The 25,975-nt window shown below is 37.8% G+C and overlaps 1 protein-coding gene across 8 annotated transcripts in view; it reads right to left on the bottom strand.

Annotated features, from left to right (window-relative positions):
- The window catches only part of Fmnl2 (formin like 2), a 284,823-nt gene that overhangs the window by 121,033 nt on the left and 137,815 nt on the right, over positions 1 to 25,975 (bottom strand). For all 8 annotated transcript variants that reach the window (XM_048812271.1, XM_048812267.1, XM_048812274.1 and 5 more), the window contains exon 2: positions 2,161 to 2,244. In XM_048812271.1, coding sequence (XP_048668228.1) covers positions 2,161 to 2,244 — 84 coding nt within the window. The remainder of the gene's footprint in view (positions 1 to 2,160; positions 2,245 to 25,975) is intronic.

Here is a 25,975-nt window from a genome sequence, read left to right as displayed (position 1 = left end):
CTCTCCTTTTCACAAAAGCATGCCAAAATGCAAGACAGAGAAGGGAAACTTTATTTTTATTGATTCTTAGTATACTACTCAGAATCAATATACTACTGGCAGCTTATGAGGAGGGCAGAAGAGGGCAGGGTTGAGAGCATTAAACCCCAAATCTGCTCATTGTCCAGAATCAGATAACCTGTGCACTTTACCAATTAATAGCTATGTGACCTTTGGAAAATAATCTCCAAGTCTCAGTTTTCCCCTATGCCAAATGGAAATACAAATAAGTGTGGCTGCTTTGAATACTAAACACAAAGACCTTAAGATAACTTGCTTACTAAATGCTGGCTATTTGCAATAAATAATTGTTATTTTTTAACTATTATTAACAAATGATGCCTCAGAGCTGACAAAGTCACTTCAGTGTGGGGCCTCTAACATGTGACAGGACTGTCAAAGAGGAACAGATGAAGTAGAAAAGTTCTCCATGCCCTGGCATAGTGACATTTAAGGGCAATAACAACGTGTGGACTTTGAGGATTTGAAAATCAGAAACTTAGATACCCAACTGCTCCTTCCTTAGCCTTAAGAACCCCTAAAGCCGAGCATCAACCCTATGAAGATATTTTTGGTCTGAGAGAAGAATGCAGCTGTTAGGAGCTTTCCATCATTCCTTTCTGGCACTTGGGATGTAAAAATTAATAATTCAATAAAGACAGAAAGGAGCAGGTGAATGTGTCTGTGCAAGGGAGGAAGGGAGAGAAAGGTCTGCCCCTCACAGGGCCCACAGAGGACCATGGGGAAGCAGCCTACATTTCCCACTGCACTCCTTCACTCTCCTAGGTGGCCATAGTTGAGACTTTTTCACTCCCCCCTTATACTTCCCTTATTTATGTGATTACATTTCTCTAATATTAATTATCTCTACAATCTTTTTACCATTATAAAAATCACCTTACTTGCAATAACAGGTTTAGCTAACACTCAATAGATACTAAGTCTCAAATAGAGCTAGATTTCACAGATTGTTTCTTGTGCATCAGCGTCTTCCTCTTCAGCTACTGCCTACTCTGGGTGTTCATGCACAGCATGGAGGGAAGAAGGCGGTTTTATCACCATCCCTTTACTGGTTGGCTGTTGGTTGTTTTGTCTTTAAGAACTAAGGTAAACCAAGTTCCCAGGCATGCTTCAGAAGCTTTATGTGAACTGTAGGCATCTACTTTGTAGGGAAGAGGGACTCTCTGCCTATGACTGACAGAAAATCCCTCTCATCCCTTGCCACACTTTATCCCCATAGCATTAGGCTTACCCCGCTTTAGAAAGTGATCTTGCTTTAAAAAAAAAAAAAAAAAAATTAAAGGAGAGACTTCTAAGTCTTACCAATGAATCTTTAATAAAGGACTAAAATTTGGAGGGGAAAGGCAAAGGAAGAATTTCACTGCCTATGTTATATTTTACATTCCTCTAAAGAGTCCAAATTTTTTATAATGTGGTAATGAATAAACAAGAATACCTAGATAATGGCTAAAATCTGAAATAGTTTTATCAGTCTAAATAATGTTTCTTTATAAACAATTCACCTTTTCACATCCATCAATTTACAGAAATATGAAGGCAAAAAACTTAGAGAACCCATATAATTAGAGCAGCATAAACTGTTATAGGAGAAAGAGATCATCTGAATTTGGTTGCCCACTTGACCAGCTTTCCCTGAACATCAAACTGCAAAATATTTAAAAATAAATGAGAACTGGGTGCAGCGGCACACACCTGAATCACAGTGAATCAGGAGGTTGATACAGGAGAATGGCAAGTTTGAGGCCGGCCTCAGGAGCTTGGAGAGACCCTGCCTCAAAATAAAATATAATAAGGGCTGGCAATGTAGCTCAGTGGTAAAGCAACCCTGGGTTCAAAAACAATTCCAAAAACAAATAAATGAGAGAATTAAAATAATGAAAAAAAAAGTCATTTTTTAGCTTCTCCTTTGGTGATAAGAAACAGGAAGGCAAGGAATCAAAAACTAGAAAACCATGCATCACCTGGGAAAAGTCCAAGTGTGTACAGGAGAGAACTGTGGTCTCTTCTGGCTTTTTTTTTTTCCCCCATAAGATTATGGTTTTAATGTAGAATATTGGCATCATCACTTATTTTCTTGATAAAAGCATAACTGTTTCTTACCTGGTCACAAATCAGTTCCCATTTTTTCTCATTGTCATATTGACGCAGTAACCTGGCTTTGTCAGGAGGTAGGTTCATAGCATTCTGTAAAAAGAAAAAAAAAAAAAAAGGAAAAAGGTCTGTCAGTAAATAACAGGTAAGCAGAGCAAAGACTACACTGTGGCCCTTCAGTGACAGACTTTCATTTCCTAGTAGTAACTGATTCAGTTAAAACACCCTGCAGAAGTCATTAAACATCGAACTGGTTTGATGGCGGAAGGAAGCTCTGAAGTCCTGTGAGATGGTCTGCTCTTAACCATCAGACTTGCATTTCAGCAAAGGTGATGCTTTGTTTCTTCATATCACATCAGCCTCCCTTTGGACTCCACAAAAAGGGCAGAAGTGGTTCTTCAGAAGGTAACTTCTCAATTTCTTCTTAAAGCACTATGGTGCCACCAGGCACAGAAAGCTCTAAAATAAAACTCAAATGACCAGAACCACCAATAGCATCAACTTTTTACTCACTTTGATGAACAAGGAGTAAAAAAAAAAATGAATTTTTGAAAATGACAACAGAATTGTTTTCTGTCCTTCAAGACATGTAAATATTAGCGACCTTAATTCTTAGGTCAGCTACACTGGTGTATGAAGTTGAGTTTGCAGATGAGTGACTGACCCTGAGCCGAATGAAATGTCCTCACATCAGCATTCATACAACCCCTCTGTTAACTCATCTTCTGTAGTGCTGCTCATGAATTTTCCTACACATTCATGTGTTATGAATCTATGTTCAAATGACCAATCATATGCATTTTCAAGATCCTTAAGCTTGAGTCTGAGCTAAGATATTTGTGACAACAGAACAAGGAAGGGTGAGGGAGCCCCAAAAGGAATTCCAATCTGTTCCCTTGGCTACCCCAAAGTTCCCATGCTCTAAACAACTTAGCTAAGTAGTTAATTAATGTATTATGAATATTAATTGTCTGGCCCATGCTCTGGCACCAGCAATTTAAACATATGGATCAACTACAATGCAGATCCTGATTTAGATCAATATTTTAGTAGACAAAAGCAAAGGTCTTGATCTTTTAATATTCAACACCCCAGCTCTCTCAAGGACATGGCCTATAGTGAAACAGCTCCCTTAGCCTGGTTACTATTGCATGTCAAAGGGCAAAACAAATTTAATAGAGGCAAAAGTAGGTGAACTACTCTAACTTAATGGCAAATTCAACTTGATGATTTTGATAGATTGAATTTAAGAGAAACTGCCTAGGTTAAATCTAATGTTCAGATTGGTATGCCTTGAATCGATCTACAGCTATTAATTTGAATCTAATCTGTCATATTTTAAAACTAATAATCTGTTTTCCAAATATTTAATTTTTAAATTACCCCCAAAGCTGAGAATATCAGTTGAACAGCTTTGGACTCCAGAGTTTTCAATGGTACTCCTAAGGCTTCTTAGATACAAAAATATCTAAATAGGAAAAACACTTTCATATAATCTGTCTCCATGGAATATCTACTTAAACCAGAATAGAAAACACCTACTTACATTTATTAGTTATAACAATTTAACAGTATTAAACAACAACCAACAGTATTATTCAACAACCTGGAATAAGGCAAAAGAGAATTCCATGTGTATCTTTTAGGGATGGAATATTATTTACTGTTAAATAACCAGTCTACCTTTGCTTATTTCACCCTGGAGATGGACTTTTTCCCCTTATACCAGTTTTGACCCTCAGGTTAGTACCTCTCAGTATGATTATGCAGAAAATAGAAACAAGGTAAGTTAAATGAGTTTTCTTTTCCTTGATTCCTTATTAATTTCTTGAGATATGAAGGAAATAAGAATGCCTGAACTCCTACAAGGTATCAAAGCACTATATTAGGCATTGTAAATATAGAACCTTGCTTAATATTCTATTTCATAAGAATATGAGATAGATAAAACTTTCTTTCTCCATTTAATAGATGGGGAAACAGACCCGGGAGAACTTGATTAAGGATGCAAAGATCAGCAGTAGGACCAACACTTAAGTCTGTTAGATTCCCAAGGACATGCTGTAAAAGTACCATCAAGTTCTTCTGTGGCAAAGCAAAAAAAGTAAGATGCTCCTTCTAGACCAACTTTCTGGGTTGTGTGTGTGTGTGTGTGTGTGTACGTGCATGTGCGCGCGTGCACACACGCTAGGGATTGAACTCAGGGCCTTGTGCATGCAAGGTAAGTACTCTACCAATTAAGATATATCCCCAACCCCAACTTTCATTTTGATTAAACAATCTTCCATTCAACAAATGGTCATGAAGCACTGTTCCTTCACAAGCATTCTGTGCCATGCTGGGTGACACAGGGGAAACTAGACACACAAAGGGCAGAGGTTTTTAAATTCTGGCAAATCTTGAGAGAGGTTATTAGACTGTAGGTTTAAATTAGAGGATTGGGAAAGGACACTTAGGGAAAAAGTAGCAATTAATATGAATCCTAATGAAGGAGGAGGAGTCCGTCAAGTCAAGAGTGGACAAAAGCATGCTGGGCAGACAAAAATATTGGAGATTCAGGCAAGAAAAAAGTTGGTGCTTTCAGAGAACACAAAGAAAACCAGTTTGGCCAAAAAGAAAGCAAAAGAGAAAGAATGAGAGAAAGATGAATTTGGACACGTGAATCAAAGCCATATCATGCCAAGACATGCAGGTCAAGGTCAATAATTTTGATTTTCGTCTGAAGTGCAATGGGAAGCCACTGAAAGCTTTTAAATAGGGACTTAACACAAGCACACTGTTTTACAAAGGTGCTACACAGAGGAGTGGTTACATAGCAAGAGTGGAAGCAGAGAGGCCATGAAGGGGCCAGGTCAGGAATTCAAGTGAATGTCGGTGGGTTGGATGAGGCTGGTGGCATATCAAATGAAGAAAAGTGGATAGATAAGAGAAATACTATGTGAAACTCGCTGGTGAGGCCTAAGGGCTGCAAGAAGTGAGGCGCTAAGCAATTCAGTGAGACCCTATCTCTAAATTAAATACAAAATAGGGCTGGGGATGTGACTCAGTGGTCAAGTGTCCCTGAGTTAAATCCCAATATAATGCCTAGTGACATATCCAGCTTGAGTTACTAGGTACACAGGAGTCCATTTTATCAAAAGGATACCCAAGAAAAGGCAGCATAAATCTTGAGAAGGTGGGAAAGAATAAGATTTCCCGGTAGCCCTGTCTGGGTCTGCGATGACGATGAGATGCCCAGGCGGACAGTCAAGCATGTAGGCATGTACATGATTGTGGGGGTCAGAAGAAAGATATATATTTCCCTAAAGAAGAGCCTTAGGAAATGATTTTGAGCCTGATAACTGGTTATTGCCAGGAAAAGTAGCTCAACATCAGTACATCAGAACTAAAACTATACTTGGTAATCATTCACCAAGCATCTCAAATAACTCCTTTCATGAGTCAATACTCTGAGCTGCTCAGGTGTACACTATACAGCTTAATTCTACAGGGACTAGGAGGAAGCAGTTCTATTTAAAATCAGACACTCCGCAGAGGCCTGTCTGAAGTTCAGGGATGTTGTGATTAGCTGGTCATAACTGCTCCAAAATTTCTTTAGAGTAAACTCATTCCTTTTGTGCTATAAAAGGCAGGACTCTAGAGTCTAAGCTAAATGTTTACACAGGTAATGCACAAGAGTCCAAGTTATTTTCTGAGAAAAATATTGGCTCTGTCTCCAAATCCCTTTGCTCCCTGTATAAAAATGGTCTGCTCTTCTATTTGGCTGAAAATGTAAATCAATTTCCAAGTTTTCCTAACACAGTGACAGCTCTACTTCACCCAAACTTAGGGATATCTGTGAGACAGGACTCTCTTTTTCTTGTTGTGATCCATCACCCATCTAACATTTACTGGACTTTGACCACGTGCCAGAACATCTGCACTGTAGGCATATGAAAGAATTTAATCATAACATTGTTGCACACCAGTCCTGCCAAAGTCCCACTGAAGATATATGATATTTGAGTTGAAAAGATTAGTGGACACTAATTATCTATTTTCTAGATTGTACAAGTTCCAAGCTACAATAAATTAGACCATCTTAGAGTTCTGTAAGGACAGTGTAGGGCAAGACTTTATTAGGTAGGCGCTGAAATTGGGCTCACTAGATTCTAACCCTGACTACCACTTACTACTGGTGATGAGGAAGCACAATATTTAAATCAAAAAGCCAATTTAATGAATAATCCAGAGTCAAAAAGCTAATATATGTAATACAAATCTGAAGGTCAGAGAATCAGGTCAGAATCAAAGAGAAGGCTCAAAATCAGTAAGACATACATTTAATGATGGTCTGAGAGATCTCAGGCACTTACGCTCTTTGCATGCATGATCCAATTTAATTTGTCTTATAATCCTGACACGTAGGCATTATCATCTCCACTTAACAGAAAGGAAAGTGAAGGTCAAGAGGGGTAAGTAACTCCTCTATGCATGAGATAGGGGGCAAGCAAGGTCTCAAACGACAGGGCTGATCACCCTTTTTCCATGGCACAAAAGCTGAAACCCTTCTAAAAATCTGACTTGTCTGAATTAAGCAATCTGACAATTAAACCTGAATACTCAGAGACAGAGTAATCAGCATGTAAAGGTGAAAGTGTATGGTATTATTTAGGCTACTGATATTTTCAGATAAAATACCGACATTTCAATACAAACTTCAAAGAACTTAAAAAATGTAAATGACAACAAAATGGCCAGGCTAAAAGTAGACAGCAAGACATGGCAGCAAGTCACAAAACACTTAATAAACCCTGACAACAATCAAATCAAGGTGCAGAGACAAATGTGGGTTAAACTCAGGCTTTGATGAAGACTCAATGAAGCAAGAGAAAAGGTAAATTCACCAATCCAAAACACAGCGCTTCAGATGACAGCTTCAGAGGAAGGCAGTTATTTCTGTTATGTAAAGCAGGGCATGCTTTGTGCTTGGCCTCGGTGTGTGGGGAGGAGGGCAAAGACGGGCAATGAATGGCACAGAGTGGCTATTCATATTTGTGAGATGCAATTATATATCTACCATCCATTAACAGCATAATCTTGGGTCAATTATTTCAACTAAATCTGCTTCTCAACTGGTGTAATGAAAGGGTTCGTGATGGTGGTGATGGGGACAATAATAATGATATTACCTGCCTGTGGAGTCTGAGAAAAAAGAAGCTAGACAATGCCCATAAAAGAAAGCACATGGAAATCCCTCAGCACGTGAGAGATTATTCATTCTACCTTTCATTATTGCAGATAAAGGTGTGAACAAAGGTATGAATAAAGAAAAGAGAGGGCTGTAAGCACACATAAGACCATGTGAGGTGAAGGCAGACCAGAATTTAAGTTACTCAAGAGGCAGTGAGAAGTCACCTGCTGAGGAAATATCTTAAGGAAAAAAAAAAAAAGCCTTTATAGGGGTCCTTAAAGCAACCAGGTGACAAAGAAGGGAAAAAAATCTTTATCAGCTGATAGGGGATTAATATCCAGAACATATACAGAAATCAAAAATCTTAACACCAATAAGCAAATAACATAATCAATCAATCAATAGGTAAAAGAACTAAATAGATATTTCCCAAAATACGAAATGCAAATGGCCAACAATACATGAAAAAATGTTCAGTGTCTCTAGCAATGAGGGAAATGCAAATCAAAACTACACTGAGATTTCAAGTCACTTTAGTCAATAGCAACTATAAAGAACACAAATAATATTAAACGCTGCTGAGGATGTGGAAGAAAAGGCACACCTGAGTATGGTTGGTGAGACTGCAAATAGGTACACCCAAGTATTGTTAGTGAGACTGCAAATTAGTAGAACTACTGTGGAAGCCGCATGGAGATTCCTTTAAAAAAGTAGAAATGGAGCCACCATGTGACAAGGTATCCCACTCCTTGGTAAATTTCCAAATGATCTAAAATTGGCTTACTGATAGTAAGATAGTCACCTCAATGTTTATAGCAACACAATTCACGAGAACCAGATTATGGAATCAACCCAGATACCTGTTATAAATTAATGGATGAAGAGACTGTGTGTGTGTGTGTGTGTGTGTGTGCGCGCGCGCACGCGCGTGTATGCAATGGAATATTACTCAGCCATAAAAAAGAATGAAATTATGGCATTTGCCAGTAAATGGATGGAACTGGAGAACATCATGCTCAGTCAAATAAGCCAGACTGGGGAGTAAAAAAAAAAAATCAAGGGGCCAATGCTTTGTCTCATATGTGGAAAAACAAAAGGGAAAGAAAGTGGAGGAGAGGAGGTAGGATATCATAAAGATATAGGGAAGATCAGTGAAGTAAAAGAAAGAGATCAAGAGGGAGAGAAGAGGGATGGAAAGGTGAGGAAATATGGAATGTCTTGAACAAAATCACGTCATAAGCATGTATGAATATACCACAGAGAATTCCACCTTTATGTATATGTAAAAGCATGAATCAAAAACAAACAAGCAAAGGGAAGATCACTAGAGGAAGGAGAATTGGGGAGGAAAGAAGGGAGAAAAAAGGGTTTCCCCTTTATTCTTGGGATTAAAATTAAATTCCAAGCATGTATGATTTTGTCAAAATGAACCCAACTACTATGTGTAAGTAAAATTTAAAAAAAAATCAAAGAGAGATCAAAAATGTAGAGGAAAGGGACTAGGGGAGGGAGGCAGGAAGGGGAAAAGGAACTACTGGGGAATGATACTGGCCAAAATATATTGTTATATTGTATGTATGGATGAATACGTAACAAATCCCACCACTGTATACAACTACAATGCATAAAAATAAAAAGCAACCAAACAAATCTTCCCATTAATTCTTCCCACATTACTGTGTTCAGCTTACATCATTATCAGCAGAACAGGTCAAGTCACTTGGTCCTGAGTGATGTACCAATTCTCCTGAGTTTGCTTTAAAATTGCAACAGAGGAGGGCAGCAGAAGTGTGGTTGGCAGTCAACACATGCCCACCCTTGTGTTAACTCACTCAAAAGCTGTCTCCTCCCATGACCTATATTCAATGGTCTAGGCAACTACCTGGCATCTAAGTTTGAACATCTTCCTAGCCTCAAGGAAGCTGCTAAAATGTGTTCAGTTTCTTTCCTGGCACAGGACTCAGGCAGCCAACCAAATAGCTCCCCAAAATGAATCATCACAGTCAGTCATCTTTCATTGTCACTGCTATTTTTATTAAATCATCAAAGGTATTAATATCATTCACTGTGGTCAGCAAAGCCACAAAGGGAGAAATGAGTCTCCCTAATCTAGTTACCTCTATAAAATAAAATCTGACTGGAAAGCTGACTTTTCTTGAGAATGAGGCCTCTTATCTCCCATTCACAATTTTGATTCCACACAGTTTTCTTAGAAGGCTTTCTTTTTCTACATATTGAATGAGATACAAATTGACTCTTTTATGTAACTTTTTTATAATTAAACATATAAATCTATACTTTTTGACCACATAACTTCTTTGTGATTATATAACTTCTGTGTGACGGAGAAGTACAGAGCTGGATGGTATGATTATTATATTTTAGCTCTTCTGTCTTTTACAGGTGACCAGATAGATTAAAAATGGTGAAGGTACTGTATCCATCTACAATTTTAAAAATATACTTTTTTAAAAAGAATCTTAAAATGGGGAGATATTCCTAGATTACTTGGGTGGGACCAACAAACTCACACAGATCCTTAAAAGAAGTGTAAAAACAATCTTTTATAAAAGAAAAAGAAGCACTGGGGAAGATATAGAGAAAGTAGAATCCTCAAAAATTACTTTTATGAATGTAATGAGGTATACCCACTATGGAAAAAGGTGTATTGCTTCTTTAAAGAGTTAAAGATAGACTCAACAGATGACCAAATATACCCAAAGAACTGAAAACAAATTCAAAGAAACACTATAGCAGCAATACTTATAACAGCAATATTCAGAACAGCCCAAAGATAGAAACAACCCAAGGGTCCAAAAGTAGATGAATGGATAACAAAATGTGGCATATACATACAAAGGCATATTTTCAGCCATTAAAAGGAGTAAAAGACAACATGGATGAACCATAAAGATATGCTAAATGAAAGAAACCAGAAAGGACAAATACTGTATGATTCCACTTACTTGAAATATCTAGAATAGGCAAAAATCAGACAAAAAATAGGTTACCAATGACACGGAGGAATGAAGAACAGGATTACTATTTGACAAATACAAAGTTGTGTTTGGTGTGTTGAAAAAACTGGAAATGTGTAGAGTGATGGTTGTATGATATTTGAATGCATTCATGACATTGAATTGTATACTTGAAACTGGTCAAAGTGGTTATCTTTATGCTATGTATATTTTACCACAATGCAAAAAAATAGCTTAGGGTGGTGGGAGAAGTCATAGTGATGCTATGTGAGAAGAACTTGATCATCAATGTTGGCTCTGAAGACGGAGGAAGGACCCAGAAGACAAGGGCTGCAGACGGCCTCTCAGAAATGACAGAGCAGTGATTCTCCCTCAGAGCTTTCAAAATGAATGGAGCCAGGAGGGGACCACGATTTGAGCCAGTTAACTTGTGACACACTTATCAACTACAAAACTATAAGATAATAATACCCAGTTGTTTTAAACCACTGTATCCAGTAATTTGTTATTAGAGAACTAATATTCTTGCTGATGGTATTTCAGCTCCCCCAGCGCATGACTTTCCTTCTTCCACAATTCCAAATTCCAAAATTTCCATGTCCACATCATACTGCCAATTATTAGAGGCATGGTGCCTGTTTTATAGGCTGCCAATTCAAATTAATAACAGCCAGTATTTAATTACAGTAGGAAGTGGAAAAACCTTTGGGGACTCAATGATGTCCTAAGATTAAATTACTGGAAGTCTAAAAATAAAACTACTAGCTCATGAAGAAGACATATTTTAAAATAAAACTATACTATTTAAACAAAGACAATTATACTGGCAGCACTTAAGGTTTTACCATGACACGTGTTTATCAGTCTTGATGGACTGTTTTAAGAATCCCACAGTTGCATGCCTGTAATCCCAGCAACTCGGGAGGTTGAAGTGGGAGGATAGCAAATTCAAGGCCACCCTTGGCAACTTAGCAAGATCCTGTCTCAATATAAAAAATAAAAAAGGCTGCAGATATAGCTCAGTGCTGAATTGTTTTGTTCTTAATGTGAATTATTTGGGCATTCTGGTTTTATGACACCTTAAGGAATTAAGCATTTATATATATATATATATATAAATATATTATACACACACACACAGTAAGCGGCATATACATATAACACAAATATATAGTAATACATTTATACTATATACATATATTCCGATTTTCTTACATATATATGTGTGTGTGTGTGTGTATTACACACTAAAGGAAGCAAAAACAAAAAGCAGAAAAATTTAATCACCTTGACATATGTCAGAAAGCCAGCCATGAAAGATTTCCTAATTTTCCTGCTTATCTTGGCTGGTCTTGTATGTAGAGACACTATGTGATTATTTTTGCGGGGGAATGGGAAGTGCTAGGGAGTGCTAGGTATTGAATCCAGGGGGTGTTCTACCGCTGAGCTATATCTGCAGCGCTTTTTATTTTTTAGATTGAGACAGGATCTCGCATATGTGGCACACTGGGTTCAATCCTGAGCACCACATAAATAAATAAAATAAACGTATTGTGTCCATCTACAACTAAAAAAAAAATTTTAAATGTCTTTAAAAAAATATTGTGTCATTGAGCTATTCCTGGTTTTGCATTCTCATACTACCGTGGTATATTTTAAGCACAAAGTGCTACCCGAATGTATGATCTGGTCTTGACCCAAAACAAAGTAGCAAGGTCACATCTGCACTTCAAACAGCAAGCAAAGCAAGGTAGGTCCCTACCAAAAGGGACCTATTTACAGACAATGAACTCCTGAGAAACAGAAATGGTAGACCCCAGGGTATACACTTGTCAATTTTAAGTGCTAGACTTGACTGTATGGAGGAAGAAGGAAAAAGAAAGCACACACACAAGAAAGATGAAGTGGGGCAGGGGCACTTAACTGTATTGATTCTCTGTGCTTCTCAGCTGAGTAAACCACAACAGTAGGCCTGGGGGACATGGCCCTGGCTGCTGAACTCAGCACACCCACTTGATGTGTTCTGGATGTAAACACTTTTGTTTCCTACAAAGCACACTTATGCTTCTCCAAGAGAGTTATAAGTATTTGGAGAAATGCCAAAATACTACAGTGGCCATTGAATCTTTGCATTCTTACATTCTATAACAATTCCACTCTCCTCACTCAAGAGATGAGCTATACCCAACTAAAGTGAACCAATCTAGGACACCAGGAATAATGCAATACAATTCTTCTAGCAACCTAATGTTGCTTGTCACCCAAGAAGTTTTGCCAACTTGTAATAAGCCTCTGACTCAGATCTGTCTTCTTCCTGAGAGGATTTAAACTCAAAGTACAAAATGAACCCGTTCAATATTATACAGTAAAGAGAAGTAAGAGGATCGAGAGATTTCTAATTTATGACTTAAAAAAACTACCTAATACTCTCCTTCTAAATAAGCCTTTGAAACCTATGCACCCCTCCCCTCCCCCATGCTATCTCAGGGGTCTGATGGTCTGGTGCTGCTGCACTGCACCCTCCCAGCCACTAGCCAGCCACTGACAAATGGGCCCATTCATCCTCTCTCTGTCCTCTATACATATATTTATAAATGGCAAGCACAATATATTCTCTGTTACTCTGGTTGGGCAATAGGGACACTATTTAATACAGAGGTGCCACACATACCATGCATGATTTCTAAATAAATAGGGTTATCAAGTATATTAACACAAAACATATTATCATAACTCTTTCTTCAATGACTCCGAAAGGACAAGGATTTTACAAAGTCTTCTGGTCATCACAATAAATTACAACTATAAGCTTGGCAGTTGGAATCATTTAGACCTGGAGTCCCACTCCAATTACTAGCAGTTCATTTTGGCAATGAACTACATTTTTCTGATTCTCAATGCTTTTGTCTAAGAATGAGAAAACAAACAAACAAAATCTCACTGTCAGGATCACCATAAAATATGGAAAGTGCTTCTCACAGCAGGAGACACATGCACTGGGTATAGTGTGTACAGAAGAAGCTGTGGATAGAGACAAATGTTCTTCTAGTCTCCAGAGTCCAAAAATGAGCTTTGATTTTACAATCTAAAGCTAAAACTATCTGCAGTTTGACTATCAAGTCACTTAACTTTTTTGAACTTTAGTTTCTTCCTCTGTAAAACGAGGATACCAGCAACTCCAAGGAAATTTCTAGAGGAACCTGACGGAAAAGGCTTTATACAACACAGTTGCTCTGACAAATATTCACATTAACAAAAATTAATGTGAATTTGCAGACATTTAAAAAAGAAAAATTAAATGACTCAACACATGTAAAACATCTCACTGAACTCAATGCCTGAAGCAAGCATTTAATAAATTTTAGCTACTGAATACTTGAATACATTACAACAAACAGGAGAAAGAAAAGGATGAAGCACTGGGGCATCTTCAATTCTTTAACACAGTGCTTTGGGAGCATCTCACACACATCACATAATAAGAATTTCTTCTACTCATAAGCATAATACAACGCATGTGTAGCTACTAGTCAAATGATGAACTGTATCAAAATGTGTAGGTCTATGGTTCCCAAACAGACTGTCAAGGCACCCTAAATGCTCTACAGCAAACTGAAACTGCAGAATGGTTTCTGAAATTTTTAGCCTGAGGTAGACAGTTTCTACTTTTTGTCATGCTACATTGCTTTCTATGGTGTCTTACCTTTGTAAAATTGGTTTTTAGTCGTTGTTGCAATAAAAGGCAAGTAACAGAAGAAAATAAAAATTCAATAGGAAATGAGGGCGATCCTAGGCAATCTGAATTCAAGGTTTGAAAAGCTGTGTAGTGAGCAGATGTACATGTTATATTTTAATTTTAATTTTTTTATTTTTATTTTTGGTAGTGCTGGGGACTGAACCAAGGACACTTTGTGCACGCAAGACAAGTGGTCTACCGCTAACCTACAGGCCCAATTCTGTTTGTGATTTTTTTAAAGAATAAAATGAAAGTTCTTTTCTTGTAATTTGTATGTAGTTTTTCAAATGACCACTGAATTATTAGGATAATTTATTAAGTTGCTTGTACATTTTTCAACTAGATAAATGCACTTTTTTTCCTAAAAGATATTTTCTAAGAGGTTCCATGTAAATACTACCCTACTTACCTTAGTACATAAATTTCAACTGAGATTCATTTTTTTTAATAATTTCTGAAGAAATCTTTTAAACACAATTTCAAATCATTTGATAGAATTTAATTTTATTGTAGAGTTTTACTTTATAATTCTGTTGTCCTGGCATAATTACTAACTAATTGATTTTCTTCTCAGAAGTACTTCAAATTGGATAACTAATGATATGGCCACTCTAATTCACAAGCCACTTACTATGCCCATGAAAATGAGGTATGAACATCTCTGTTTGGGCAAGAATGAAATGTACAATCCTGGATTGCAATTTTAAAAAAGAAAGAAAAGAAAAAAAAAAAAAAAACCCAAAATCAGATTCTCAAAGACAAGGCTGGAGCAAGGTGACCTAATACACAATCCTGCAGTCCACCCTGTGACTACCAAGTCACAGGGTAGACAATGAATCAGCTCGTCTGGCTGAGTTGGCTACTAATGAGTCAGGCTCTACACCTCATTTCATCAATGGCATGTAATAATAAGACAATTCATTCATGAATTTTAAACCTTTCATTTGTTCCAAGGTTTTTTTTTTTTTTTTTTTTTTTGATACCAAGAATTAAACTCAGGGGCACTCAATCACTGAGCCATATCCCCAGCCTATTTTTATATCTTATTTAGAGATAGGGCCTCACTGAGTTGCTTAGTGCCTCTCTATGTTGCTGAGGCTGGCTTTGAACTTGTGATTCTCCTGCCTCCACCTCCCAAGCCTCTGGGATTACAGAAGTGTGCCACCACGCTGACCTATTTCATTTTAAAGTAGCTTCAAACTGGTTCTTTTCACTAAGTCTAATGTTGTTGTTATTTTTTGTTTTTGTTTTTTCCTTTTTACCCCTCTAACTTCCCTTCAGAAAATTCTATAATCTTTCTTCACAGAAAAAAAGAAAATCTCTTCCTATTCATCAACACTGTATTTTCTTCCCAAAAAAACTCATGAATGACTAGTAAAAGATGATTCCTCCCCCTCCCCAACCTCTCATGCTTCATAGGAGGGGAAAAGAAAAAAAAAAAAAAAAAGAACTGACATAGTAAAATATAGAGTCCCAAAAAGTAAGCACATAATGTCTGACTTACCATAATATCCACAAGACAGAAATACTACAAATAATTTCAGGTAATTTCTGACTCGATAGCTAAAGAATTGTGCTTCAATGGTATTTTAAAACAAAATTAATTTGCCAGTTTCCCTTCTCTACCGCCCCCCCCAAACTTCAGTACTTTTTACATTTATGGCCTATGATGTAGGTGAATGACAGCATTTCTCTAAGTATCATCGGAGTATTTAATATGCACATTCCTAGGCCCAGGAACAGCATAACTAATTTGGGAACTCCGAGATCTGAGCCCAGAAACCTACACCCCTTACCAGTCTCTGGGACGAATACTTATGTACATAATGTTTGAAATTTGCTAATAAAACTGGTGATGCAAGAGAGCAGCTTAAAGCCAGTGAAAAATCCATTTACCTAATTCTCAAAACTTTGGACAAAAATATCTTTTTAAAACCCACACATGAGCCAGGCACAATGATGCACACCTATAATCCCAGTGACTCAGGATGCTGAGGCAAGAGGACAGCAAGTTCAAGGCCAGCCTCAGCAACTTAGCAATTTAGCAAGACCCTGTCTCAAAATAAAAACAGAAAGGCTTGGAACTCAGTGGTAAAGCACCCCTGGGTTCAATCCCTGGTGCAAAACACACACACACACACACACTGAAAAACATCTGCAAGGTAGACACAATGGATAAATTTTTAAGAAGTTGCCTCTACACAGAGTTTTAGGAAGTCTTTCTGCATATGGGTAGGAGGAGCTTTTGGAAAAGATGTGTGGATCAGCAATGAACCAACTGTTCTTCACTGTGAAGAATGTACACTCAGTTCACCAATCAAAAGCAAGGGTAGAAACTCAGCTACGCAAACATCATGGCTCTCATTAATGATATTTTCCTACTGCAGCACCTTCCCCAATCTAATCCTTAGGAAAGGACTTTCATTAATTCATTCTTTTATGCAGGTCCCTCCACACCCAGCTTAAGACCCAAGATCCAGCTAAATAACGTTCTTGACAATACACTCAAGCATCTTGGGGGAGGCACTACCTGTCTTTTCCACATAGCCATCTGACAAAACCGAAAACCCAGACAAAATCACCAGTGATAAAGGTGTTTTGCTTCACCCAATTTTAGTCAGATTCCTGAGGGTTCTCCCATGCCCAAGTCCCAGCTCCCTGGTAAAATCCAGTCTCGGCAAGAACCCCACGGGGTCACTTTAACCAGAATTCCCAGCCCTTTCTGTCTGACCACCCTCCATAACTAATGGGAGTTCCTCATCCTCCACCATCCCCTATGCAGTGATCTACCTTCAGCAAGAATTCTGTTAGGTCAGTTTAACCCCAATTCCCTTACCTTGCTCCTGATGTTCCCTCTTAATTTTCTACCCACTGACTACCACTGTTCCCCTTGACTATAAACTCTTACTTGCCCACACTGTGCTTGGAGTTGACTCTGACTACAAAGTGGTCACTATACCTACTGTGGTGTTCCTAAAAAACAAATTGTCCTACGATCTTTCACAAATGCCAAGAATAATTTTTCTTGAATACATCCCTGTCTGATAAGCAAGCAAATGATCATCACAGAGAGGATCATACATCAAGCAGATCAGTCCACCACAGAGCAACAATTAGTACCCTCAAATGTCCCTCAACACTGCCAACTAACATGTGCCTTTTTCTGGTCAACCTTTTATAATCTCTTCAACTTCCAATCTCTGACCCTTCTCAATAAAGCCTCCACCCCTCTATCTCATGAAGAAAACAAACCCTTATACCAGAACTCCCTCCTCCTCCTGTTACTGAACGTACACACCTACGACCCTTCTCCCCTCCTCTCCCACTCTCCTCACAATAATAAAGAAGATATAAAAAAATAATAAAGAAGATATCACTTCCTATCTTTGGAGACCAGACCTCTTGTATTCTTTTTCTCCCTGAGCCATTGTAAAAATAAATGTTTAATCTGTGCATTGCAAAGCAGTGTCCAGCACATTAAAAAGTATCCAGCAAACAGTAGCTATTTTTACTCTTAAGGTTTTACAACAGAGCTGGATCCAGTGTGCACTCTAAGGACAAAACATCAATCTTATATTTGAGAAGGAAAAGAATCAATAACGTAGGCTTTCAACAAAACTCCCACTGCTGCCACCTTCCCCCAAACCTGGGAACAACCCAACTATTTATCTCCACAAGAAAATCCCCCATGGCCTAGTGTGACAAACGGGGCAAGGAGTTTAAGTCACCAACATTTGCTTGCCTTTGCTGATTTTAAATCCACTCAGGCCTACTTTCAAATGGGACACAAAACTTTCCATACTTGCTAAAACTTTCCATACTTGCTAAAATACGATCTATTACCAATTTCTCATTCAGAAAACTATAACTTATAAAATTTAAATGGACTAGAACATTTGAATCACAAAGTATATACCATACATCACCACAATATTTGAGTCATGAGGGGTGCACAGAACTGCACTAGAGAAGCACAATAATATGCACATCCACAATACCCAAGCTTATAGCCATCTTCCTCTTAGATGAAGAAAACTTGGTGCATGGTAATAGAAGGAGACCCTCAGGGTTACACAGTGGAGGAGGTAGAGAGAGAGGAGGGGAGGGGAGGGGAGAGGTGGGGAGGGGGGAGGGTGGAGGATGGGAAAGGCAGCGGAGCACAACAGACACTAGGATGGCAATTTGTAAATCAATGGATGTGTAACTGATGTGATTCTGCAATCTGTGTATGGGGTGAAGGTGGGAGTTCATAACCCACTTGAATCAAAGTGTCAAATATGATATGCCAAGAAATTTGTAATGTTTTGAACAACCCACAATAAAAAATTTAAAAAAAAAAAAGAAAAGAAAAAAGAAAACTTGGCAATTAATTTCTCTGAATTTAAAGGGGGAAAAAAGCTATGCAAATTTATATTGAGTGAAATAGAATATTCTACTTTCTAAAGCAGGAACACAAACAGGCTCTTTGCTCCATTCTGTGTAAATATTCCTAAGACCTTCCCACTTAAGGCAGGACTGCCTGAGGAATTTTGCTTCTCAGGCATCAGGGCAAGCTGGCTGGCTTAATCTAGAGCATGTGAACTGGCCACTCATTCAAGACATTTTTTATGTTTTAAATGGAACATTGGTTACTGATGCCATCAACCCATCTGGAGCTCTCAATATCAGCCCATAAAGAATTAGGCTTTTAAGTTAAAAGATATGTCTTTCGGGAAACTTGGAAATACATGTTCTGAGTCATCTTTTAGGAAGGTCATCCTCCAAGTTTCACTGAACACAGGAAGACACTAACCCTGTCCCAAGTCATCTTTTAAGAGCAACTCCATGCGTAAGCATCAACAATATAGTGTGGACAAAAATCCTAGCATGAAAAGACAATCCTTATAGAAATGTAGCTTTAAGGAAAGCATATTATGTTGAAGACTCCTATTTGAGAACTATTACCATATGAGGTTTGATTAGAGGGGGTACCAAGGGCATAAGTTGTTTTTATTGCCCATAAAACTTTTTGTACTCTCAAATGCCATGAGCAATGTGGAAGATTTCACATAAGAATGCAAATTTTCATCTTCTCATGAAAATTTGGAAGGCCTCACAACACTGGCCTGCCTTGCCAACATGGGCTAAAGCTGAGTGGCGCCTGACTCGCTCAGAGAATTTACTCTCCAGCTTGCCAAGGCCCCACCACTCCCATTTGTCTCAAATCCAGGCAGATTTTACTAATTTAAGGGACTTACTTTACCCCTGAAGATATCTGGGTTTTGATCCCTATTTTAAGACATTGTTGGGATCCTGAGTGTGGCAGAGGACAGGGGATATGTCTGAAGCAAGCTGCAGCTGTTGATTGTTCAAATGAACAAATTTCTTAGAAAATGTTTTAAGGAGGTAGATGATAGGGTTTATTTAACTAGGTGCCAGGGATCTGAATAAAGCAGATGAATAGAATAATAATACATTTTACCCATCAATAAATTTTGTCTGGAGTCAGTCCTGCTTTTCTTTTTGATAAAAGCTAAGTTTGTCAAAGGAGAATCGATGATTTTCTTAATCTAAGTTTGTTTGAAAGGACAATGCTCACCCTCTTGCTTTCTTGGTGGGCCAGAAATATCCAACACTTCTTATCATGGTTTGTCAATTTTCCTCTGGGTGTTGCCTGTAACAACATGTTCTCTTCTGAGATTCCCCCACCCAAGCTGTCCTGCTCTGAAGTCAGCACTAATCCACTGTTCTGCTTTCATTACCATCGGGTGAGCTCTAATAAAGTAAACCCAACATTGCTTCAGAGGTCAACGTTCTCTCTGCCGACTGCGCAAAAGAGAAAGCAGACAGATTTCCTCCAGGCTGAAACTCGGATGAATTCTTCAGGGCATCTAGAGTTGGGTTTTGGCCAACACAGTACAACTCAATTCTCCAAGAACCAGTGTCAGCAAACCAAAAGAACCAAATTACCAAAAATAACAAAACAACTGAATACACTGCTAGCTAATATATACACAAATAAGTATATTATGTGTATTCTTGGCTTGTGCTGCAGAATAGACTCTTGTTACAATCACAAGCCTGGAAGGGTGATGGTCAAGTGTGCCAGCCATCTGCTGGGAGAAACCTAATGGCACACAAGCTTTCCCAAATGGCTTAGAACCAATTTGGTTTTAAAAAACACACACCTTGAAAAAAGTCTGTACTACTCCTAAGGGACCAATAACAGAGACAGGAATTTTTTTCAAAAGTCAGGCCCATTACTCATTATCTCAATTCTAATCGTTTCTTTCGGAGTTGGATGACTCTCTGAGTTGTACTGTTAACTGGGAGTCCTGATTACAACAAGTTCTAGAGCTGAGTTATATAAAGTGTTAGATATTAGGAACCCCACTGCTCTAATATTTAGCTACCTTCCAAAGTACAAACTAACAGCCAGCAAAGAGAGGGCCCCAGGGCAGGAGTTCTCAGGATGCTTACCTGACCAGCATTGGGAAATCCTATCAACACAAATTCTGATTCATTCATTCATTTGCATGTTTTATTTTTCCGGAGCCTCAATAACTTTCTACCTATGAAGTGAAATGAGCTCAAAAGGATCCTGATTATATTGGTTTTCAAGGATCCACATTCTCATCAATACTTTACCACTGGGCAGACTTTCACTCCCCAACCAGGCTCAACAGGAAAACCTGTTAAGCTTACCAAGTTCCCAGAGCAGAAAAGCTCTTTATTAACTCTCAGTTCTTTTACTTTAAAAATACCATTGGCTCTTCCCTTCCTCCTTAGGTTATAAAGAACCAAAGGCGGTCTTGACCTGCATGCTTACCGACTTACAAAGACATATTCATCATCTAGGCCCTTTAAGTTTACAAAGATGCCAAATCCATTCAATAATTTCTTAAATAGTGCTCATGTGCCATGTTTTCAATAATGCACATGAATGGAAAAGTCTTTAAATGTTCAAATAAGTTTACCTGTTAGTTCAATTTCATTTCTTTGGTCTGCCAAACTTGGTGTTCTCAGGATTTAAAAGGGGGCAGTAGGGGGAGACACTCCTGCTATAAGAAAGTAATAATGTATTTTCATAAAATTATATGGAACAATTAGGGGAAAAAAACGCCACACAAAAAACATACATTCCTTAGAAGCTGAAGACAATGAAATGCAGATATGAAAGATTGATATATTATGTTGTAGGATGTGACAATACAGAAATAATACAACTGCAGATGTTGAAGAAGGGAGAAGGAGAAAGGAAAGGAGAATAAGCTCATTGATCAACATACAGGAAATAGATAAGACTTGCAGAGTACAGTTAAAAATTGTCAAATTCAGGTAACACAAGGTTAAATAAAAAAAAACAGGATTTAGGATTTTATTTTTTTAATAGTTAAAGTACAAAAGTAACTTCTAGAACAAAAACTTGACTACTAGAAGTTTTTGTCAATAAGATTAAAGAGCAAAGACTATATATCTCATAGAGTGAAGGCATAGCAAATTTAACAATGCCTTTCTCATAATACTTTACTATGATATGTAAAGTACAAAATGTCAATAGTATGGTAATTTGTAAAAGCAGGATTCTAACAGAGCCTCCAAGATGCCTGTTCTGTGGTATACAAGTCCTACACAATCTACTTCTAAGTGTGGGCAGGATTTATGATTATGGTAGGATTTTAATCCCTATGCTTACAATTATATGGCAAAGCTGAAAGAAGATTATCTGGGTGGGTTTCACCTCATCAAGTGTTCATTGAGCCTTTTAAAAAGAGTCTACAGTCAGAAAACAATGTAGTCAGAAAAATTGAAAACAGCCGACACTCCTGCTACATGCTGTGAATAGGGCCCATGGCAGAGAAGGTGCTAAGAGATAAGAGCCTGAGTCCCACAATCAAAGTGAACTGAATTCTGTCAACAATCAGCATGGAATAGGACCCCCAAGCCTCAGAGGAGATCACAGCCCTTTGAACACCAGGCAACACTTAATATAGGCAGAAAATCAACAGATGATAAAATTTATGAGCAAAAGTATAAGAAGGGTACTTATGGATTCGCCAAGTGTCTCCCCATAAGATATCCATTAACTACAAAGGAAAATACAGTAGCTTTATAGTGGAGAAATTGAAAGACAACACCTTAACCAAGTGATCAAGTTAGAAAATAATGAAATATTCAGATTCACAAGCAGGCTGAGAAGATGCACTGATATGTGCTCAAAATCATTTCTGTCAAAAATTCATAACCCAAAATGAATCCACACAAGCCCAAACTGAGTAACATTACACAAAATAACTGGCAGCAATCTTTAAAATGATCAACATCATGAAACAAAGACTGAGGAACTATCTAAGAAGAAACTAAGGAGATATGACAAGTAAATATAACGTGGAGATTTGGATTGGATCCTGGACCAGGAAAAGGGCAGTAGTGGACCATCTATTAATAGGATTTTATCTCTATTTATTTTCTTAGTTTGGACCATTACACTACGGTTATGTCAGATGTTAACATTTGGGGAAGGTGGTTACACAGGGACTTTACACCAGTTTGTTTTAAGTCTGAAATGCTTTCAAAAACATTTTTTTAAAAAAATTTAAGTACATACCACCTGTAAGATATGAGCTGATAAAAAATACACACAAGGTTTGGTCATATCTTTACTCCAGAAGTTTATGGTTAGGTTCTATTATAAAGCAAAGCTGAAGGGAGATTAGTAAGTAGGGGAAATTACTATTAACAACTTAATGATGAAATGGGTGGGTAACAGGTTAAAAATACTAATACAGCTGCAGAAAAGCAATCCATGTTAGTCCCTAGTTTATAGCACTGAGCAAGGAATCTCAATCAACTGGCACTAGCACAGTTGCACATAGTATTCACAGGTTCCATACATGCAGAGCCAACCATCTACGATCAGAAATTGTTGGGGGAAAAAAGTCCCGAATGTTCCAAGGATCAAAACTTGAATTTGCCTCATGCCAAGCACTGTACTGAGTCCATATGTATGAAATGATGTACAGGCATGACCTGCAGTAACCTCCCAGTATCTCACAGACCCTCTTTCTCTTCCACACTATTCACCTTACCTCTTCATATAGCTATGTAGTATGTATGATGGTTGCATCTGTACTGAACAAGCTACAGGCTTCCCCCCACTCCTTATTATTATTTCCTTAAAAATGCAATACAATTCTTATAACATTTATATTAGCCATTATAAGTCACCTAAAGATGATTAAAAGTATATAGGAGATGTGTACATGTTATATGCAAATACTAAGCCATTTCATGTAAAGGCCTTGAACTTCAACAAATTTTGGTATCTGTTAGGGATACAGGTGGGATGTCCTGAAACCAATGCCCCATAGAAGCAGAGGATAATGGTATTTTCTGTAGGGTGTGTGTGTGTTCTATTACTACAATGAGGAGGTAAAGGCTTTGGGGGCATAGATATTTTATCTGTCTTTGCATTCCTTATAGCTCATAATGTGATCTACACAATATTGGAGCTCATTACAACTTATAGATGATTTGAGCCTATTACTTCAAAGGAATTACCTGAAATAATAGTGGAACTCAAAGGGTTCCTGTGACTTCCGAAATGACGCCCGTTTCCTTTTAGTAATATTTTTAGTAAAAGCTTTTCCTAAAAGATCTTCCAATTTCCCTTTATACATCCAGGCTTTGTCAAGTATAGAATAATAGGAGTAGTGAAACAAATGGGGCATTCCACTATAGAATTCCCAGGAGGTATGTATTTTTTTCCTTCTGGTAATTAAATTGAACTAAACCAAAGGAGTTGACTTCATGGCGGAACTACTGGGTTCTGCCTATATTAGTGGGCACATTTTCTTCCAGTGGACTCCATCTGCCTTCACACAACGTGCTCTGGCACATAATAGGCATAATTAAGTTTCTTCCAAATGAAATAAAACCTTCATGGTCACGATAATATGCTTTCAGAGCCAGGAAATCAAAAGTATCTCACATCACTTTCCCGAAAGGCTGATAAACCTAGGGCTTTCTTTGATGATAGCCAAAGGACATGGCAAAGAACCACTAAATAAAATTTCTCATTCTGTATGAAATTTAAAGAGCAACTTGAAATTAGCATGCAATTTTTGAGACAAAAATTGACCACAATGATTTTAACATCTTTCAAATAATCATTAATTAAACCAAAATAACAATTCTTGGATCAAATTAATATGCTCTCAATGTGGAAGGTAAGAAACTAGTAGCAATTGAAGAAATCTTGATTTAATATTTATTTTTCTTAGACCAAACTTAAACACTATTGACACAAGAAAAAGTTACCTATCAGCTCTGAAGACACTGCAGCATTATGCTAATGGCCGATGCCCTACTAATTTTGCTCCTACTTACTTTGCACAGTTTATAATCTCTCTTTTACAATAAGCCTCCTTCTGAATTTGAAGGCTTTGGGTGAGCTTTGTCTGTTGTTATTTTGGGTCAGATCCTGAGGGTTAAATATGAATTATAATAACATAAAGGTCAAAGCCTCTTATAATTTTGATTTAACAAAACTCTCACCATACAAAAGAAAAGGCTGACACATTCCTAAAGATGGTCTCCCCTTCCTCTTGCCTCACACCGGGGTGACCCTCATTTGTCATTCCATTTCCAGAACTGCTTTGTCTGCTTTTATCCAGTGCTGCACACATTCCTGGGGTGGACAGTAAAAGGGCTCCACCAGGAAATGCTGCTGGCTTATTACAAACAAGCAGTATGTATGTTCTTTTGTTTTTAAACAAACCTGTGTACCCATCGAGCAAATAAGATATGTAAGCCAAATGGTTTGGTAACATCACAAATGAGTCTTTATGGCACTCTTAGTATCATTCCTTTTAGAGAACAGATCATTTTGGAATTCTGAAGTTCATTTTGTAAAGATATTAAGTTGGAAGTCTATGAAATGCAGAACCTAAAATGAGGACAAGTTTTGGTAAAAAAACAGGTGAACTCCCTGCTCAAGTTCCTCCTCCTCCAGGACATTTTCCATAAATGCCTAACAATATCTTGCTTCTTTAGATTCCAACAGCTCTTACAACTGCACCAATTAGAACTCAATTCTACAGGCCAATGTAACCATTCATTACTTCATGAAGGACCTCCAGGGGTCAAACTAGATATGTGGTCTTTACAGCTAGAAAACAGATATATGCTACAATTACAGCTGGCATTGCACTGGGCAGTAGCAGGCATACAATTCCTATTGATCACTTCCATGAAAACTGTTTCAAGCTGGGTATAGTAGTACACATCTATAATCCCAACTACTCAGGAGACTGAGGCAAGAGGATCACAAGGCCAGTTGGGGCAACTTAGACCTGGCACAAAATTTTCTAAAAAGGACTGTGGATGTAGCTCAGTGGTACAGTACCCTAGATTCAATCCCCCAGTGGAAAGAAAGAAAGACAGCAGGGTGGGACAGAAAGGAAGGAGAAAGAAAATAAGAAAAATGTTAGAGGTGACAAAATAATCTTAAAAAGGTATGGAAACCACTAATATGTCAACTATTTTCTTTTTTCTCATCAACCCATGAAAACTACTTCTCAGTTCAAGTAAATTTCAGTCAAAAAGTTCAATAGAGCAAAATAAAGGAACACTATCTGATCTGCTTATTTTCGGTGAGAAGCAGTGTCAGAAGGAACAAAGGATAACAAATATATGTGTGTATACGTGTGTGTGTCTGTGTCTGTATATGTGTGTATACATATATATGGACATTAGATCTTTTAAAATGTCTGCTCTTTGAATCAGGGTAATTAATTCAACACAAATATGGGAAATGGTGGCAGATAAGGAAGAGGATTCTCCTGGCTCTTCTTAAGCATCACACTTAACAAAGCAATTGATTAAAATGAAAGAAAAAAATTTCAAAGCATTTAACGTAAAATCATTCTCCAGCTGATAAAAACCAGAACTCTGATG

The sequence above is a fragment of the Marmota marmota genome, unplaced genomic scaffold (assembly GCF_001458135.2).
Source record: "Marmota marmota marmota unplaced genomic scaffold, marMar, whole genome shotgun sequence".
Classification (NCBI taxonomy): domain Eukaryota; kingdom Metazoa; phylum Chordata; class Mammalia; order Rodentia; family Sciuridae; genus Marmota; species Marmota marmota.
Note: the sequence above shows the minus strand (reverse complement) of the source record. Positions and strands in the feature narration are given on the sequence as shown.